The 18,478-nt window shown below is 45.3% G+C and overlaps 3 protein-coding genes across 4 annotated transcripts in view; 2 read left to right on the top strand and 1 right to left on the bottom strand.

The window, feature by feature from the left end:
- Positions 1 to 9,003, top strand: part of LOC6537841 (proteoglycan Cow) — a 44,466-nt gene extending 35,463 nt beyond the window's left edge. The window contains exons 5-11 of one of the 2 annotated variants that reach the window (XM_015193054.3): positions 2,454 to 2,602; positions 3,243 to 3,436; positions 3,511 to 3,630; positions 3,718 to 3,814; positions 3,939 to 4,334; positions 5,377 to 5,514; positions 6,772 to 9,003. In XM_015193054.3, the coding sequence (XP_015048540.1) occupies positions 2,454 to 2,602; positions 3,243 to 3,436; positions 3,511 to 3,630; positions 3,718 to 3,814; positions 3,939 to 4,334; positions 5,377 to 5,514; positions 6,772 to 6,878 (1,201 nt within the window). In that variant the 3' untranslated portion in view covers positions 6,879 to 9,003. The remainder of the gene's footprint in view (positions 1 to 2,453; positions 2,603 to 3,242; positions 3,437 to 3,510; positions 3,631 to 3,717; positions 3,815 to 3,938; positions 4,335 to 5,376; positions 5,515 to 6,771) is intronic. The other variant, XM_002098346.4, reaches the window with a different exon arrangement.
- Positions 9,004 to 12,446: 3,443 nt separating this feature from the next.
- Positions 12,447 to 17,181, top strand: LOC6537840. The gene is made up of 8 exons (XM_002098345.4): positions 12,447 to 13,179; positions 13,977 to 14,321; positions 14,393 to 14,582; positions 15,083 to 15,323; positions 15,423 to 15,603; positions 15,660 to 15,873; positions 15,933 to 16,130; positions 16,192 to 17,181. Exons 1-8 carry the CDS (start codon positions 13,092 to 13,094, stop codon positions 17,114 to 17,116), a joined length of 2,382 nt encoding a protein of 793 aa, XP_002098381.2. The 5' UTR covers positions 12,447 to 13,091; the 3' UTR covers positions 17,117 to 17,181.
- Positions 17,117 to 18,389, bottom strand: LOC6537839 (ubiquitin-like domain-containing CTD phosphatase 1). Its single transcript, XM_002098344.4, has 2 exons — positions 18,069 to 18,389; positions 17,117 to 18,014 (listed from the first exon to the last, which is right to left on the bottom strand). Exons 1-2 carry the CDS (start codon positions 18,226 to 18,228, stop codon positions 17,212 to 17,214), a joined length of 963 nt encoding a protein of 320 aa, XP_002098380.1. The 5' UTR covers positions 18,229 to 18,389; the 3' UTR covers positions 17,117 to 17,211.
- Positions 18,390 to 18,478: the final 89 nt, after the last annotated feature.

Genomic DNA, 18,478 nt, shown 5'->3' with positions numbered 1-18,478 from the left:
TCGGTTCCAGCCATTTTAGCAGGTGGAGCAGCCGCTCAAAGGAAGACCAACAGGATGGCGAAAATTCAGTGGACGTTGGGTTGGGGTTGCAAAATTGAAAGCAAATATTTGAGTAAAAATTTACACATTTTTCACAGAGACACGGAGGCGGCATTTGATGGGCAATTTGGTCAAAGCAACCGCAGATGCTGTCCAGCAGGACATTCAAGATGCCAGCGGCATCGGCATCGGTATTGGGACAACAACGTTGACCAAGGATCGCATTATCAAATTTATTCGGCTCACTATTTACTGTTGGTCCTAAGAATTTTCATTAAACTTGTATAAACAAACCGGCGAAGAGGGACAAACAAAAGCGAACAGAGAAGCTTGCAAAAGAACATGCGAGAGAATTTTTAATTAAAAGCAGTGAAAACACATACAGTGGAGTGTAAAGGATATGCATATCCGAGAATGTATTTACTTTGGTTTTGGCCATTGGCTCGTTTACATTGGCACTGCAATGAAATTGGACAGCTTAAGAGACCCATATGCAGATACATGTGGAGCTTTATGACAAATTCAGATGTGTTTACATTTTATTGCATTTTCAATTATTTTTCTTCTTCGCTAAACAATTTTTTGGCCAAGTCTGCATGACATTTATTTAACAAACGCCAATCTCTATATTTAAAAATTTCGAAAAATAATTATTTCGCATTTTTGATAAGAGGTACCATATTCAAAATTTGTGAAAAATGGTCAACAATTTGAATTTTTTTTTTTTTTGAGCACAGGAGGATAGGGAATTTTGTTACGATTTCAACGAGGTATAACACTCCACTTTTGGACAACTACTTTTATTGCTATCAAAAAAATAGTTTTTTTTTATAAAAAAAAAACAAAAAAAAATGTTGTCAAAGTCGTGATATTTTCAATCGTCGTTTTCGCCATAATTTGGTCAAAAATGGCCGTACAGCTAAAATAAAAACTGTTCTGTGCTGCTAATAAACATAGCTAACTATGTCTATCCATACTTTTTCGGTTTTTTCACAAAATTTCACAAATTTTTGCATTTTTGATAAGGGGTACCATCATCAAAATTTCCAAAAAATGGCAAAAAATTAGCACTTAATTTTTTGAACACAGATGGATAGGGAATTTTGTTACGAATTCAACAAGTTATGACATTCCACTTTTGGACAACTACTTTTATTGCTATCGAAAAAATAGTGATTATTTTGTATAAAAAAAATACACAAACATTTTTTTGCCAAAAACGTGATATTTTCAATCGGGGTTTTCGCCATAATCTTGCCAAAAAAGGTGGCAGAGCTAAAATGTACTGCCAATAAACATAGCTAACTTGCATTCTAGTGATAGGCACAGAGAAAAAGGGTGGCAAAGCCTGGCTTGACCCGAATAATTGGTGAATTTTCAATTAATAATTTCTTAAATTATAAAACCGAAAACCCGACGAAATCCACTAATTAAGAATGCCAAATTGGGGCAATTAGGCAAATTGCTTTTCATTCATTTGCAGTCGGCGTAGTACAATCAAAAATAAATGTGCAAATTTTATCTGAAGCCAAACAAAAACTTCAAATAACAGAGCCCAAACAAGGGAGAATATACATATGTATATATATATATCTGAATAATATTATGATGTAGGGGTAGAGATAGTGGTGGCGAATCCACGACAGGCCAATTAAAGCGACATCGAAAGGATAAAAATTCTCGCGGAAACCTTTTTTTTTATTGAATGGATGGCTTTTGACAGTAGCGACCAATAATTGGAGTAATCTTTTTATTGGTTTTATTTATTAAATGGAAAGAGAAACGCTTAATTGGAAGTAGGGTTGAGCTGTTCTTTAGAGTTTAAAAGTTTCAAAGATGATTGATTGACACCAGCTTTAGGGTCGCGGCAATTAAAAAGGGATCAATTTCACGAATCACAAGGATAATGGTTTTCCGCCTAATGGGTCATTCATTGCTGGAATGGAGTCATATATATGAAACGCTAAATTATATGCCTTGCTCAAGTCCTTTTCATTTGACGCTGGCAGCTTAAATATTTGCTCAAATTATTAAATAAACTTTCGTCCTGCGCCTCGTCCTTGCCCCAATCCGCTGGCCAATCTCATAGCTCGACTGTTTGCCTGGGCGTGCGTGCAGCGCATTTTAAATAAATATTTAAATAAATGTATAAGCCAGCTCCTCTTTCCACCTCTCACCTGTCCAACAACTTGGCCACCGGAGTTGGGAATGTGTGGACAAAGGCGCTACAGAAAAAAAAATATATAAAAAGGGGAATGGGAAAAGGACACAGAATTCATTTGCATAAAAATTAATTTTGCATGTCATCTATTTGTTGTCGTGGCGCCCCTTGAGTTTTACTTTTCTGATTTCAGACGGCATTCTAACTGCGCTCCTTTTTTGTATGATTTTTCTTACCTCCTTGTTCCTTGTAGCAACTGCAAGCCGTGTCCTGTGGCCAAGCCGACGTTCCTGTGCGGAGCCGACAACAAGACCTACTCATCACTATGCAGATTGGATTATCACAATTGCATACATTCGACGTCCATACGGATCGCCTGCAAAGGATTCTGTCCCTGCAAGGGTGAGTCTATCCCATATCCTCCATTCCCAGCCGAACGAACGGCCATAACAAACGGACTAAGACAAATAATACGGCCTTCCTGGGAGCCGAATCAAATGCTCCGCATAATGAGCACTGCCAGCCTGGCAGTTGGCCAGAGTCGCAGGACTCGACGAATAAGTACGAAGGACCTCCCTTGACTACAAAATAAATTGCATGCATATTTTCTGACAGCCTGAGTCGCCGCCAGTTGTTTGCCCATGAAAGTATGCTGCAAAAAAACTGAGCCACCGGCTAAACGCGATTTGTTAGAGGGGATTTAGCACTCAACACCCCGCCCCACCCCGTTGGCAATTAAAAATTCCAATTACCAAACAATGGCTTTGGCTTTAAATATATATATTTTTGCCCCGGCACATCACTTGTTAAATATTTAATAGGCCGGCTAACAAGTAGCCGACGCCATTGTTCCGCCGCCCATTGCAATGCATTGTGCCCGAAAGGGGCCCGAAAAACCACTCAGTCAGCTCAGCCAGCCACGTTAATTTTCAATTTTGTGTTGGCCGGAAAATAAAGCAAAAGTAGTGCCCCTCGATGGGCTGCAAAAAGTTGGTCTGCTTCAGCGATTTTTGTTTTCTGACCGCCATTTTGCCTCCTGCAGAGATTGTCGATGGAAAGCGGCTGCAGCGCATCTCGGGCTACAACAACAAGTACAACAAGAAGATCAGCCTGGAGCAGCAGCAGCAGCAGCAACAACAACAGCAGGCCTACAAGGACAGCAGCAACAACAACATCATGATGAACAGCGGCAACATCATGGGCGGCAACAACAACGACTTCAACACGATCATGAATGTAAGCTAATGGCATACATCTATACATGTATATATGTATATATGCAACAATGTTGAATTTTGGTTTCGTTGCAGGACAAGGAGGACAATAACCGGCACAACAACCACATCAATGCCCAGTACACTTTCACGCCCGAGGAGATCAAATATGACAACAAGCACTACAAGTACCTCAAGTACACGGCCTACAAGAAGGTGAGTGAGTGGGTTAGCCAGTATACATACATATATTCGGTAGTATACTGTGGCATTTCACATATCGAATTATTTGGCAATTGGCAGGACTCCAAGTACCAGGAGGACAAGCACAAGATGCGCAACTACAATGAGGTGGTCGAGAAGCAGCAGCAGAAGTTCAACAAGAACAGCAACTTGAATGGTGAGACATTGCCAATTAACACAGATACCCTCTGTGGCATACATTTTGGCTGCCACTTGCGGTCTGCCTTTCATTTGTTATCTTAAGTTTAGGGAAATATTGATGTATCCTTTTGATTCCATAGCCTATCCCTCGAAGTCGGCGGAGTGCAAGCCGCAGCAACTGACGGCGATTGGCAACCGGCTGCTGGACTGGTTCTCGGTGATCATGGCGGACAGCAAGAAGCGTCGCCAGCACAGCCAGAAGTCGAAGGCCCACTTTCCGCCCGCCTGCAAGACGGAGGCCAAGTGGATGTTCGGCCATCTGGATTTGAACAATGATGGGCAGCTGTCGCTGCAGGAGATGTACGACCTGGAGCACGACCAGAACGAGCGATGCATTAAGCCGTTCATCGACACCTGCGACTTGGACACGGATAGCTCGATCAACACCAGGGAGTGGTGCAGGTGCTTCGAGAAGACGGATCGTCCGTGTGCCGCTGTGCGCCGGAGAATCGCCGGCGACTTTGCAGGTGAGATAGGTACAGGTGGACATTTCTCTGGCTACATAACACTAATACTTCTATGTTCTCTCTATATATATATTCGTATGAGTTGTGCTGGGGTCCTGGGCCTAATTTATGTATATTCCCTCTACCCCCGAACAAACATCAATCTATAGTAAACAGAAACCAAAACAATTATTAAAATACTTGTACAATTGAAAGAAAACCAAAGACTGAAAACCAAACTAGAAACCAAACGTAAAGCGATTGTAATCGCGCGTTGAGTAATTTGGTTTCATTGGGTTTTCGTTACTTAAACTTTCACTTTCACTCAGTCGCCTCTATTGCCATCTCTTTCGCTGCCTCTCTATCTCTCTGTCTCTTTCTGTCGTGCTATCTGCCATCTCTTTCGGACGGCGCTTTGTTGCCCGCTTAGTGTTTGTTTGTCTGACACTCTTTGCTCCTACTTTACACGCGTTGGAAACCTTTTTCAAACTATAATTAAGCGCCTGACAGCTAAATAGAAACCCTGACACACTTACACTTATACACTTTTGTTGAATACACCCTAACACACACACAAAAACACACACTAACAGCAGTTAACAGAAGTAACCCTTTTTTTCGCGCCGCTTTCGTTGCCAACTTTCGTTTTGCGCTCGCTTCCCCGTTTTTTTCTATATCTTCAACTTTTAAGCCAGCAAATTAAACACTTTTAACAGCAACACACAACTTTTCCGTAACCTCTGAACCCCCTTTTCTTACTCCCCGCTGTAGAAACCGCCACTGTCCAATGCTTTTTGTGTTTGCCTTTTTGGAAGACCCCCTCTATACTGTACTATATATGTATATATTTATAAACGCAAAACCCAACTATATAATTTCTTACTTTGTTCGCCAGCCACACGACCCAAAAAACCCGAAACCTGAAACCCAAAACAACATAGATCCAGCAACAACTTGCTTGTGCCGCTTCTCACCAAATCTAAAAACTAACCCACCCATTTGTGCCACACCAAGTTGCCACACTAAAACGTTGCGCTTTTCTCTTTCTCTCCGGCGTTTGTTAACTAATTAGGAGCCTACGCACCGGACTGCGACATCCAGGGATTCTACAAGCCCACCCAGTGCCACAATTCCGTGGGCGTTTGCTGGTGCGTGGACAAGCACGGAGTGGAGTTCGCCAACACACGCACACGCGGCAAACCCAACTGCGGTGAGTACTAGTACCTGGCTAGATTGCGATTTGGTTGGGATGAGGAACGGGTTAAGGGAGCAGGATGCAAACACTTAACCCGACCACTTGGCGGGGGTCATAACAAAGGGCCAGCAAAGTTTCAAAAGGCCATAATCAGCGGGGGGGAAAACAGTGGAAATGGGTTAAGCTGGTCAGTTGCCGCACTTAGCCCTCTGTGCGCACCAACAACTGACATTTGAGCCGAAAGTGGCCAGGAACACAGTTCACACACAGTTTCCTAGCAATCTGACCAAACTCAGTTTACAGCAGAAGACTCATATCAAAATGGCATTTAAGGCAGAATGTTGAAAGTTGTGGTCTAAAAATATTACCAAATTTAATTAAAATGAAAGCGAAACAAATGGAAAGCTTAAATATAATTATTTTTTTATTTTTACTGCATCAAAAGAACCACATTGCTATATTTAAATATTATTTTCAAGCCCATAGAGCCTAATACAGAGCACTAAGAGCACCGATTATGCGGAATAAATGCTCATGGGCAGGCAGTAATCCTCGGTGGTTTGCATTCGCTGCAGTTGGTAGCCGCTGCCAATTAATGCGAAATCCCGTTGGATGAAATAGTCCAGCACACAATACTCGTGTTTCCTTAACGATTTCCGTGGCAATCGAACTGTGTCAGGCCCACCCACGGCTTGCCACCTGAGTCCACCACCACCACCACCACCACCACCACCACCACCAGGCCCATCCAACCGGATTGAAATATCAGCCTTTAAGCCAGCTTTTATGGCCCAGTGCTGAGTTATGCGTTGCCGCAATGCTCCAGCCACCTAACGGCATCGAGAACACCTCGCACTCCGGTGCGTATACGTAATCTGCTTATCTCTGCCGCCCCGTTTACTTGTCCCATCTCCTTGCATTTCCGGGTATCCCGGACCGAGCTGATTTAACTGAGCACTTAAGGTTGTTAAAGTTGTCAGGAGCACACGGACAAGTTGGTTTTGGTCAGCGCGGACTTGGGGGCATTCAGGGGATCGGTAATTGAGTTTTCCTATTAATATCGCACATACGCCATGCATAACACATGAAATGGCTGCAAAGGGGCTTCCGTTCGTCCAGCACTAAAAATACAAAGAAGGAAGCTCTGCGGCTGACCGCCATTAGAGATGCATGGCGATGGTATGGATTAGTGGCGGAATATTCAGGGGAAAACGGGGAAAAGCGACACATAAATTCAAGCACACATTCTAATTTCATGTCCAATCCAAACAGAGTCCGTGGTTAATAACGCCGCATCGCTCACATCCGACGACGAGGACGAGGGCGCCGATGACGAGGACAGCGCGGAGGGCAGTGCCGATCAGATGCTGGTCTTCTAAGCGAACCCACAGCTCCTCCAGCAGCTGGGGCAACCGATGGCGATAGCCGTGGGCCCTGGCGCATCATCCAATCAGCGAGCTAGCGTTATAACAGAAAATTAATATTATTATTATTATGATTGCAAACAAACCCGAGAAATGTGGAAGTAAAAGCAAACGCAGCAGCGAAAACCCAAAACCCAAAAACAGAAACATAAATGTGCAGTAGCCAAGTAAGCGTTTTTGAATAGAACTACGAATAGCAAACAGCAGAAGCAGCAAAACTCACTTACACTCACACACACACATCACGCCATCAAGGATAACTAAAAGGAGCCAGCAGGACGAGAAAGGAGGGCAAAACTGTAGCATAGTTGAAGGCGCATCGCACGCAAATAGGCAAACCGCTGATGCCAGCAGTATAGCAATGAAAAAAAAAGAACGACAGAAAAAACCACCACATACTCACCCATCCAAGGCTCAAGTTATTTTCCCCCTTTTTTCGGTCAATCAGCACAGCCCAGTCAGCCACGATTTTGCCTTTGTTAACAAACTGTTGTTTGCACGGATGGGTGACCTCAGTTATAGCCAATAATCCGTCTACTTTGGCCTTTCGCAGCTGTACTAGATCCTCTCATACACACGTCCTTCTCTGCTTTCGCGACACACAACACACGCTAAGAATTCCGCCCAAACAAAAAAATATATTAAAATTTATGTGATAAGTTTTTGAAATGAATGAGAGTACGGAGGAGGAAGGCAACTGTGCATCTGCTAGCTGCGAGTCCAGGGCCCTCAGGATCAAAGGATCGCCGAATCCTGGGATCTTACGAGCTTAGGATCCCAGTATCTCTAGATTCGAAAGGTCGTAGGATCATAGGATCGTGGGATCGTAGGATCGTAGGATCATAGCATCTTACGCTCTTAGGAACGTAGAATCTTAGGATACATCGCTCTTACGATCGTAGGATCCTAGTATCTAATGATCGTAGGGTCGTAGAAGTTCAGAGCCGTGGAATGGATTCGGTGGGGACACAGGAACGTGTGGCCAAAACGAAAGTAGTTCGAGTGGGAATCGAGTGGTGGGCAAGTGGCCAACTCATAGTTGCATATGTACGAAACATAACCGCGTTCATTTAGTGTTACTTACCAGATATATAGTGAGAGATCCGGCGCTTGCAAGGCTTTGTCAACGTCGTTTGTATCTGCACCTGCCAGGGCAAAAGAAAACTCAGCACCTGCTTTTACGTAAACCGATTGTCAGTAACAAACACCCACTCTCCATTGAAGCACTCCAGGATCTTGGAGCTAAGATTAAAATTTCCACACACTCGTAGGACATACGACATTAACGTAAGGAAAGGACTCGGCAAGAGATTCGATAAATGGCAATTCGCTTATACATGCATATATAAATAAATATATAATATGTTTACCGTGTAAGTATATAAGAAGCATAATTAAGTGGCAGCAAATAGCAGATCGTCGAACCGTAGCTCATCCCAGTTTTTTTTTAATTCCGCCCTTTGATATTTTCCAGATGTGAAAGAGTAAAAAAGTAAAATTGGAGTTTTAAACACACATTTATGAGCGTGGAGGAAACACAAATAAAACAAAAAACATTGAATGCTTGCAAAATGACGAAATTATATAGCCAATTGTAGTAAACAAAACCAATGCATATAACAAAACCTTTTAATTATAGCAAAAATTTATAACCAACAATGAACATTAATAACAATCATTTGCGATCAAGCGAAGAGTGGAGAAAAGTATCTGTTTTCGGCTGCATTTAAAGCAAAGAGCAAGAATAATAAAATATAACTGACTATGTACTACGATTACGATTGTATTTATGTATGTATTTATTAAAATACAAAACTGCATTAATTCTAGGAAGCCATCACAGTTTAAACCCAATTTACAGACCTTTGGCACTACATCTTCCTTGGCAAAAATGATCATTTTTCTGCATTTCCTGTTAGGTTTTTTCTGCTCACAAATACCCATTGAATCATGGTCATGATACGTAATGAATTTTGAAAACTTTTACTTGATTCGATAGCACAGGTTTTCGTTTCTACCAACTACGATTCGTTTGTGTACGGAATGATGAAATCAATAAATATTATTTAATGCAATTCAAGTGTTCACTCTTTTCTTCTTCATCAATCAATCAGCAATCAGCAGGTAAAGGATTTACTTTAGTGTGGCTAACTACTTTTCTGTTCACATTAAACAAATTGTGGAAACTTGTGACATTTAAGCTCGGTAACAACGCAAAAGCGACAAGAATGCGAATGACTAACAATAAATTTACGAAGCTAATTTTATGCGCACACAAGCAGCAAAAAGCCAAACAAAAAGTTGGCTAAAAGCGAGAAACCAGAAGAACTCAACGAGGGCGACGCGCAACAGGCGCCCAAAACAATTATGGCACAGATTTAAATAAATTTCAGTTTGCCGGGGATGTCTCGATGGCTCTTTTCGCTCTTTTTGCTGGCGGGGGTCTAAATGGAGCACACCAGTTCACACGCTAGTTGCAAACGAACCCCACATCGCCACATAGCCATCCATACATCCATATAGCCATACGAGTATAGCGGTGTCAAGGGTGCTGAAAGCGGCGGCAACTTTGGCCCGCCGTACAAAACGGAAGTTCTCGGCGACAATTAGGCAACACACACTACATCTATTATATACGTCACATACTATATACTATAATGTGTGCCCCGGCAAAGTTGCACTCGCATTCTAAGTCAAGTCGGTTAGTCAGTCACTCAAAGTTCACTGCTGCACAGCGAGAAGAAGTGGGCTTTAAAAGAGCAATTTTAAGTATGGAACTATTAGAAGCAAGTCTCGAAAAATCAAATTTATTTTATACATAACTAACGAGAAGGTAAAATTCCATTAAATTTGTATACTTTTTTTTCTGCTGTTGCGAACTAATTTTATTTATATTTTATACTTGTATTAGAAAGTACTTTCAACGATTTTTTCTCTGTGTAATCAGTTTGCTTGTGTTTAGATATTTCACTAACTGGCTTCGGCTAAATATTTGGCTACATCAACAATCCCGGCTGAGTCTGCGTCGGCTCATTTGCATAATTCTGTGAAGCAGACAATGCGACAAGTTGCACTTGCAACGCCTGGCTGCACGGCTCGAGCAGATGCATGCCCCTTGTGCGAGACGGAGACGGAATGGTCTGAACCAGGCCAAAAGGCTTTCATGTCAGCCATGGCTGCAGACGGTTTTGTTTGGCGGTTATGGGGTGCTCCATTGTTCCAGTTTCGTACTCCCACCCGGAACAGCCGTGACTTTTTGGCATTTTTAATTAGTGCTTTTGATATGTACGCTAGCTTTTGCCACTATTTTGTTGCATGCAGTTGGTAACTTTTATTTTTATGCGTCATTCAGGCGTCGTCACTTGTCGCCCCTGTTGTTGTTGTCGACACCATGGAAAACTACCCACTCGGTAGTTTATAGTTCAAGGTGAGCATACGTAAGAGTTTTGTGGGACTGAGCTGGAACCGAGCTGGTAGTCCTTTGTGTGCGGTCATAGCGTTAAACATTTAAGCCAACCCCACTCGTACTGCGACGATGTTGCTGCAACATTCTGGCTTCGTGTCGTGCCACTGAATGTTTCACATTATTTGACCCCTTTATTTTTTTTTTGGGTGGCACTGGCCAAAGGTCCATGGGTGCCGGAAGGAGGGGGAGTGGGGGAAGGGGGGCGCCACTCTGCAGGGGCGTGTCCTGCAGCTGCTTGCAACGGGCAATTATTGCGCAGTTATTGCATGTCGTGTGCAATGCCTATGAATTATTACGTATACGCAGTGTGTCCACGGCGAAAACGAAAGTTGGGGCGGGGCGGTATTCATGCTGCAGTCGCTCATAAATTCAATGAAATTGCTACAGTTTTTATTTGTAATGACATGGTATGTTTACATCATTCTTTTTACTGATTAAGTGCCTCGGTTTTAATTATTAAAGTAAAACAAGAGAGAACGCTATAGTCGAGTTCCCCGACTATCTGATACCCGTTACTCAGCTAGTGAAAGTGCGAAGGAAAGTCTTCAACATTGACAGTTTTTGGCGTTTTCTGGGCGTTGGAGTGGGCGTTTAGATGTTTAAAATGTAATTTTGAAAGTGGAAAGGCTAGTGATAGCAAGTTCACAAGTACTGTAAATAGAAACAAACAAATGCCAAATTGAAACTAGAAGTGTGATAAGCTTATGAAGATAGCCCACCACATCCTGCACTATTTCACATATAGTAACCTAAAACCTCAAGCTTTGCCATTTTCGTCATCAAATTCGATGTTGTTCATTAAATTAGGTAATCGCATGTGCCCTTATGTCAACCATATCGCCGCTCAACCAAGACATTTCGGTAGCTGGGGTCGCAATCGAGATATAGAGCGCCACCGACCTTGGCCAACTTGCTCCACGTTGGGCTCCAAGTGGCAACCGCAAAGGTCACGCACATTTCGCCATTGCGAATCGCATGCTGCCAATGGAAACTGAATTGCGTACCTGGGGGCCCTTTGATGGCGCACTAATTAAAGGCTACCTGCCACTAATTAGCGATAGACAATCGACGGGGGACAAACTCGGGCCATTGGTCGTAGCAACTTAGCCCAATAATGGGGGCCAATGGCATTGGATGGCCATTTGAAGCTGGTCGGAAGCAGCCTTTGAACGGGAGGAAGGGGAAAACAAATGTTGTCAACGCCAAAACCACTGAACTGTTAAAAGTGCCATTGAATCCAACAACGATGCTGGGCGCAACTGTGCAAACAAATAAACTGTCGGAAAGACAGCAGCACACGGGCATGCATGGCTAGACACTCGGAGTCTGTTCGATAGATCCCACCTGAGCTGAGCTGAGCTGAACTGAACTGGGCTGAACTGAACCGTGCCCCCAGATGCGGCCCCACCCTGCCCCACTCTTAGGAACCCCCAGCCCTTTGCACGCGCTAAATAGTTTTGTTTATTGCACATTGAAACCGAGCCAGCGAGCAAATTCGGTGGCTGCTCCGCGCGCGACACACTCCAGCGATCTAATCAGCAATCTCGACGACGACGACGACGTCGACCAGGCTGACATGGGATTTCTCATACGCTCGGTTAGCCGCGACGTCGACGCTCGATCGAATATTTTCCCAATGCACTGGCAGAAAAAGTGTGCTCAAATGATAATTAGCTCAAGTTAGTAGTGCACTCAATGTGAAAAATATTACACAAATTCTAGAAACTACTTTTCTAAAACATATGTACATAGAAATGGCTTAAATTAACTTTGAAAGTATTTTGTAATGATATTTCTGCTAAACAGCTATACAAATATTGGATTATGTTCCTCTACATTTTGGTGTAATTTGTGTTGAATGTTATATATTATATCTGGGTAGTGTGTTTTCCTCAGTGTAGCGCTGCGTCACTGCACATTCGTATCATTTACATACGCAGCATTTCGGAGTGAGGCGCCGAGTACCTGGCGCTCTGGGGTCTCTGGCTTTGGGGATGGATCTCGGATCTCGGAGCTCGAATCTCGCGACTCGATGATCTCTCGCCTGGGAGCCCAGATCGAAGTCGGCTATTTGCAAGTGGAGAGTCGCGCGAGTCGGACGTGCAATCGCCGCATAGAATTTAAGTGTGATAAAAGTGAAGCGGATGAAACAAAGTGCATTTGGCTAATGGAAGTGGTGGCAAAAGTCAAAGCCACACGATATACTCGTACTCGTATTCAAAAACAAATAGATAAATAATGCATAAACAAGTGGGTTTGCAGTAATTAGCACAACGATGCTGCTGGCGGCCATCTGACCCACATTGGGAAATCGCTCTAATTTATATTTGATGTCAAGTGGTCAGTGAGCGTGGCAGGATAACACGATAACACGATAACACGATAACACGTAAACAGGATAACAGCATACTCCTGGCTCATTTGCATTTGCATACCAGTGCGGGTATATGCAAATAGTTCGATCTGCAGGCGATTGAGTGGCCAGCAAAGCGTGCACGTGCCGAAAGTGTTGAACTGTGCCAAAAACCATAGCTACCAGCTAACGGGCAAAAAGCCACTGAATAAATGGCCCTTGTTCCTCTTGTTCGTGTAATGCGTCTACGAGTTTAGAGCGTGTTCTGGCCCGAGAATCAATTAAAATTTATTGCACGAGCATGCCAAACAATTCGCGGTTGCAGCCACAAAAACGCATCTGAAAAACAATGCCACTCCAATCATTTGTGACCGCCCCCCGGCTATGCAAATTAGCCATTGCAGCGATTTTGCTAATTCTCCACCTAAATGCAAGTGGTGAGTTCTCAGTTCGCAGTTCTCAAGCGACCTCGTCGATTTGGCTAATATTATATATGAAATCGAAAATTGGAAAACCCCTTGCAAACATTGCTTCGCGCTTCGTTCAGCACTTTTAGCCGCTTATACCCATGATGATGCCAATTCAGAGAGCGTTTTGAAGATGCACTCGCATTCGCACTCGCCATTTGCATTCAATAGCAAAGCGGGTAAATGGGGATTGAGAAGCAAAACCAAAACTGAATAGATCAATTTACAAGTCGCTTTGCTGCATGTGCATGTCAGCTGCTATTACACATTTATTTATTGGCAAACACCCTGAGAACGAGTTTCCTTAGGTTTAAGTGGGAATTTCACCCTTAACCAAACAGCCAACTTCTGGGAAAGCCGAAGTGGAGAAATTAATTACTAGATATTGTTTTATCTCTATTAACAATCTCTTATTTCCTCATGTTACCAGTATTATATCTTGAAATCATGTAATAATAGTTAAGTATTTCAATTGTAAATTCAGCCTTCTAAATAGTTATTAATAGTATAAATTCCAATTGGCAATCTCAGACATTCCTTAACCCCCACTTAAGGGTTAATCCCGCTGATGCTTGATTGATTTTCTCATTGCTCAGCTATGCATAAAAATATCAAATTAATTGATGAGCACAAGCTCAGCTACCAGGCATACCCATCGAATGGTAATCAATAGGCGATCCCCATTATGAGTGCTCGGCAATTTGAAAAATGCTTTGGTTCCCAGTCATGCGCATCCCATTCATGGCACATTCCGTTCTGCCCCCCAGTTGCGCTGCTGCTCAAGTGTCCGCTGCACCAGTTGCAGCTGCAGAAGATCGTCGGATTCCGGCCACCGCTGGAGTATCTGAGCGAGGGCAATCGCATCTACGGCCCGGAAATGGTGGCCAACTTCAAGGATCACAACCGCGACCAGGAACTTCCGGTCAGCCAGGTGTGCTGGCGCATCTGCAACGAGGATCCCGACTGCATCGCCTATGTGCATCTGCTGGACACGGACGAGTGCCATGGCTACTCGTACTTTGAGCGAACTGCGCGCTATCTGGCCATTTCGGGTGAACTGCCTCTGGTGGCCGACGGCGAGGCCGTGTTCTACGAAAAGACCTGCCTCCGCGGTGAGTAATCCCCCAACAGTCAACAATCGGAAGTGGTCGTGATCCGCCCCTAATCCATTCCGACCTTGCAGTTCCCGATGCGTGCCGGGGGCGTCTCTGGGCACTGACCAAAATCCCCGGCAGCACGCTGGTCTTCCACGGCAAGAAGACCATTCCGACGCTGGTCACGCGGCGTGAGTGCGCCGAGCGCTGCTTCTTCGAAAGCCAATTCAGCTGCCTCTCCGCCTCCTTTGCGCCCTCCTATCGGAACAATCGTGAGCGGTAATTGACTGTTTGCTGTTAGCTGTTTGGTTGTTTGTTGTTGGCGGTTGACGGTTGTCAGTGGTTGGTTGTTGTAGTTGCTTGTTGCCCGGACAAGTTAATAGCCTTTGTTGTGCATTTTTAATGCATGGCCGAGGCTTTGCGCCGGATTATGACATCACTCGGGGGTGGTGATGGGATAGGTTAGGACTGTTCAATCATTTCTAGAGGGCTTACAATACAATTCCGAATTTACCAATTTACAGCCTAGTTCTATGTTTTTATCATCAAACTTCGTAGAAACGAAACTATGCTCTTTGCGAAATAAATAACGACAGAATTCAAAAATGTCACAGAATTAAATATCCGAATTTCATAACAATAAGATGAGTCTATTAATATATGAGATGTTATATGTACCCTTTGTATGTATAGCTTTGAAAAGTGAGATCATCCACAATTAATAATATAATTTTATGAAATTTTAACTATACATACAATCCATTAACCCTTCTTCGCAGCTTCCGTGGCGATGCGGGTCCTGGCCAGCGTCCGTCTCCCCGCCTCGGCAGGTGCATGCTGAGCGACAGGGACAAGACCGTCCAGCCGGACGCCTTCCGCGCTGCTCCGTACGACGAGGAGTACATGGAGAACCAGTGCCACGAGCGGGCCGTCGAAAGTGACAACTGTTCCTACGAGCTGTACGCCAACAGCAGCTTCATCTATGCGGAGGCCAGGTATTTGGGCCTCTCCCAGAAAGAGGTGTGTCCGCCGCGCTTCGGATGTCGCGCATTATGATTGTAATCGAAATGGATGGGGTGGTCGGATGAGTGATTGATGACTTCTACATTCGTGTTGCAGTGTCAGGCGCTGTGCTCCCACGAGGCGAAGTTCTACTGCCAGGGTGTCTCCTTCTACTATGTGAACCAACTCTCGCTGTCCGAGTGTCTCCTCCACTCGGAGGACATTGTGTCCCTGGGTCCTCGAAGCCTGAAGCTCCGCGAAAACTCGGTCTACATGAGAAGGGTGAAGTGCCTGGATGGTAAGATCTGCGATGAATGTGGTATAACCAATCTTAGGCGTTTCCCTATCCCGCAGTCCGTGTGTTTTGCACCCGGGATGAAATGTCCATCAAGTACAATCCCAAGGATTGGTTCGCCGGCAAGATCTATGCCAGCATGCACTCCAAGGACTGCCTGGCCAGGGGATCCGGCAACGGAAGTGTCCTGCTGACGCTCCAGATCGGCAGCGAGGTGAAGGAGAACCGCTGTGGCATCCTGCGCGCCTATGAAATGACGCAGGAATACCAAAGGTAAGGTTCAGTCTATTTTAATACCACTTTCCTTTCATTATATCTCTTAAATTGTCTAGAACGTTCATATCTGCCCTGGTGGTCATCCAAAACAATCCTAATGTGCAGACCCAGGGCGACCGGCTCATCAAGGTGGGCTGTATACAGAGCAATGCCACCACATCGCTGGGCGTTTCGGTGCGGGACAGCAGTGTGGATGCCTCAGAGCCTGTGCCCAGTGCCATTGCACTGGAGTCCTCCTTGGAGTACGCAGAACAGTGAGTTTTTCGTTGACTCTAATCCTTGAAAAGCTTTTTTTAACTTATTCGATACCCGCAGCATGTTCCCGCACGAGGGTGTGGTGCACTACAACAGCAGCACTGGCCCACATCCGCATCCCAGCATCTCACTCCAGATTGTGGATCTGTCGCACCAGCACGAGACCAACGATGTGCAGATTGGACAGAACCTGGAACTCCAGATTGTGGCCGAGTATAGTGCGCAGCAGTTGGCAGAGCACATGGAGTTGCAGCTGGCACCACTACCGGACTTTCGTGCTACCTCGCTGGTGGCCAAGACAGCGGACAATGAGAACTACGTGCTGCTGATCGATGAGCGCGGCTGTCCCACGGATGCCAGTGTGTTTCCCGCTTTGGAAAGGGTGCACACGGCCACCAGGAGCATGCTGCGCGCTCGCTTCCATGCCTTCAAGTTCTCGGGCACAGCCAACGTAAGCTTCGATGTGAAGATCCGCTTCTGCGTGGAGCGCTGCTCGCCGAGCAACTGTGTCAGTACATCCTGGCAGCGGAGAAGACGGCAGGCTGAGCAGCCAGATCGCAGACCGGAAGACCTACGAGTTCAGAACCCTGTGTACATCTCCACGGTGGTGGATGTTGCTCCACAACAAGACAAGAGTAACTACACCAGAGCGCAGGAGGAACTGCCCCTCAACTACAACATTCGTGTGCACGGTCCGGACCAAAGCAACGCCAACAGTTATTTGTATGGCGAGCGGGGAGTGCTACTCATTGCTGGCGTAGACGACCCGCTGCATCTAGATAACGTTTGCATCAACCAGAGCCTGCTGATTGCACTGTTCATCTTCTGGCTGATCTGTCAAGTTGCCCTGCTCTTCGGCTGCGGCATGGTGCTGCAGCGCTACCGCCGGCTGGCCAAGCTCGAGGATGAGCGCCGCAGGCTACACGAAGAGTACCTGGAGGCGAGAAGAGTCCACTGGGCGGACCAAGGCGGATACACACTCTAATTGTCGGCTGGAACGCAATGCGTACAAAATGCATCCTAATTTAATAAAACATAATTCTATTCAAATCTTACAAACGATTGCAAACGAGGAAGAATTCAGGAGTTCTTCTTGGGATGGTAGTGCTCCCACTTGCGATGGTTTAGCGAGTTGAAATCCGGGCAGTGGTGAGCGATTTTACGCAAGTAGTCGGACAGCTTAAGTAGCTCAGTGTCCGTGCCGCGGTTGAGATGGGCCTGGCGAAATGGGCGGATCTTTAGGCCAGACTTGGGATTCATTAGGAAGTTGCGACGGATGTCATCAAACATGATGGTGTTGCTGGAGCTATATTGCTTGTACAGGGCCCAGATCACACCAAGCGGCTTCACATCCACCACACCGCGCTCTGGCACATGAACTGAGATCATGGCGGTGGAGTCCAGGTAGAACATCACCTTGTAGTTCTCGTTACTGGCCACGCCCAGCAGGCGCATCTTCTCCTCGATCCAGCGCATGCTGGTGGCGGACCAGATGACAATGTCGTAGTCTTCGTAGGCAGAAGCCAAAAACTCGTGCAGATACGGACGCATTAGCTCCGTGCCCGTTTCAGCCGGCGAGCGGTGATCGAATAGGGTATAGTCTATGTCCAGGACAAGCAGCTTCTTGCCCTCACGCGGCGGTGCCAATTCCTTGATCTTGTAGTCCCGAACACGACGCTGCACCTTGGCCAAATAGACGGAGGAGTGCTCTACGGATTCCTCGCGTTCATCGGCATCGTCGAAGTCATCGACCACCTCGCCAATATCATCCGGCAGGCTGCAGGCATCCTCAATGTCCGCCTCAGTGGAGCCCACCATCATAAGCTTGAAGTTGGGCTTCAGCTCCAAGGCGCTGATCTTCACATTGTCGGCTGCTGTCTTTCCTGCAAGTCATTGGATCTTAAAACTGAAATTTCACGAACCTAGGATTTACTTACCTTTGTACTTTAGGTTGAGCAGCTTCTGGCGCTCAGGACGCACCTGTGTCTTGCGGAATATTTCGTGGCGCAGCACTTCCACGGTGTCCTGGTCGGTGAGGTCCACCGGGTACTCCTTACCACTCCATTTAACAATCACGACCACTTCCTTCACCTCCATCTTTGTGCCCAGTTGATGCTTATTCCGCTATAGATCTATCAGAATGGCAAGCTAGTTGGACAGTATCCAGCCAGTGGTTTACAATAATGCACCTAAAAACTATCAACTTATTTTTTAGACGACCATATAAACAGATTTACCAGTCGAGCTGTCAGAAATCGATAGTTACTATCGATTGAGATGACCGGCGTTATCGATTGCTTTCGGTTTACAACAAATGCATTAGGAAGAGTAATTTTTTGATTACGTT

The sequence above is a fragment of the Drosophila yakuba genome, chromosome 3R, assembly GCF_016746365.2.
Source record: "Drosophila yakuba strain Tai18E2 chromosome 3R, Prin_Dyak_Tai18E2_2.1, whole genome shotgun sequence".
NCBI classification, from domain to species: Eukaryota; Metazoa; Arthropoda; class Insecta; order Diptera; family Drosophilidae; genus Drosophila; species Drosophila yakuba.
The sequence above is the reverse complement of the archived record's forward strand: the minus strand, read 5'-3'. Positions and strand labels throughout refer to the sequence as shown.

What these genes read in the sequence shown, in the direction of transcription:
- LOC6537839 (XM_002098344.4), bottom strand. Translation starts at nt 18,228, where the DNA reads ATGGAGGTGAAGGAAGTGGTCGTGATTGTTAAATGGAGTGGTAAGGAG. An exon ending in GCTCAACCTAAAGTACAAAG is followed by an intron (nt 18,015 to 18,068) that starts GTAAGTAAATCC and finishes AATGACTTGCAG; the next exon opens with GAAAGACAGCAGCCGACAAT.
- LOC6537840 (XM_002098345.4), top strand. Translation starts at nt 13,092, where the DNA reads ATGCCACTCCAATCATTTGTGACCGCCCCCCGGCTATGCAAATTAGCC. An exon ending in CGAAAAGACCTGCCTCCGCG is followed by an intron (nt 14,322 to 14,392) that starts GTGAGTAATCCC and finishes CCGACCTTGCAG; the next exon opens with TTCCCGATGCGTGCCGGGGG. An exon ending in TATCGGAACAATCGTGAGCG is followed by an intron (nt 14,583 to 15,082) that starts GTAATTGACTGT and finishes CCTTCTTCGCAG; the next exon opens with CTTCCGTGGCGATGCGGGTC.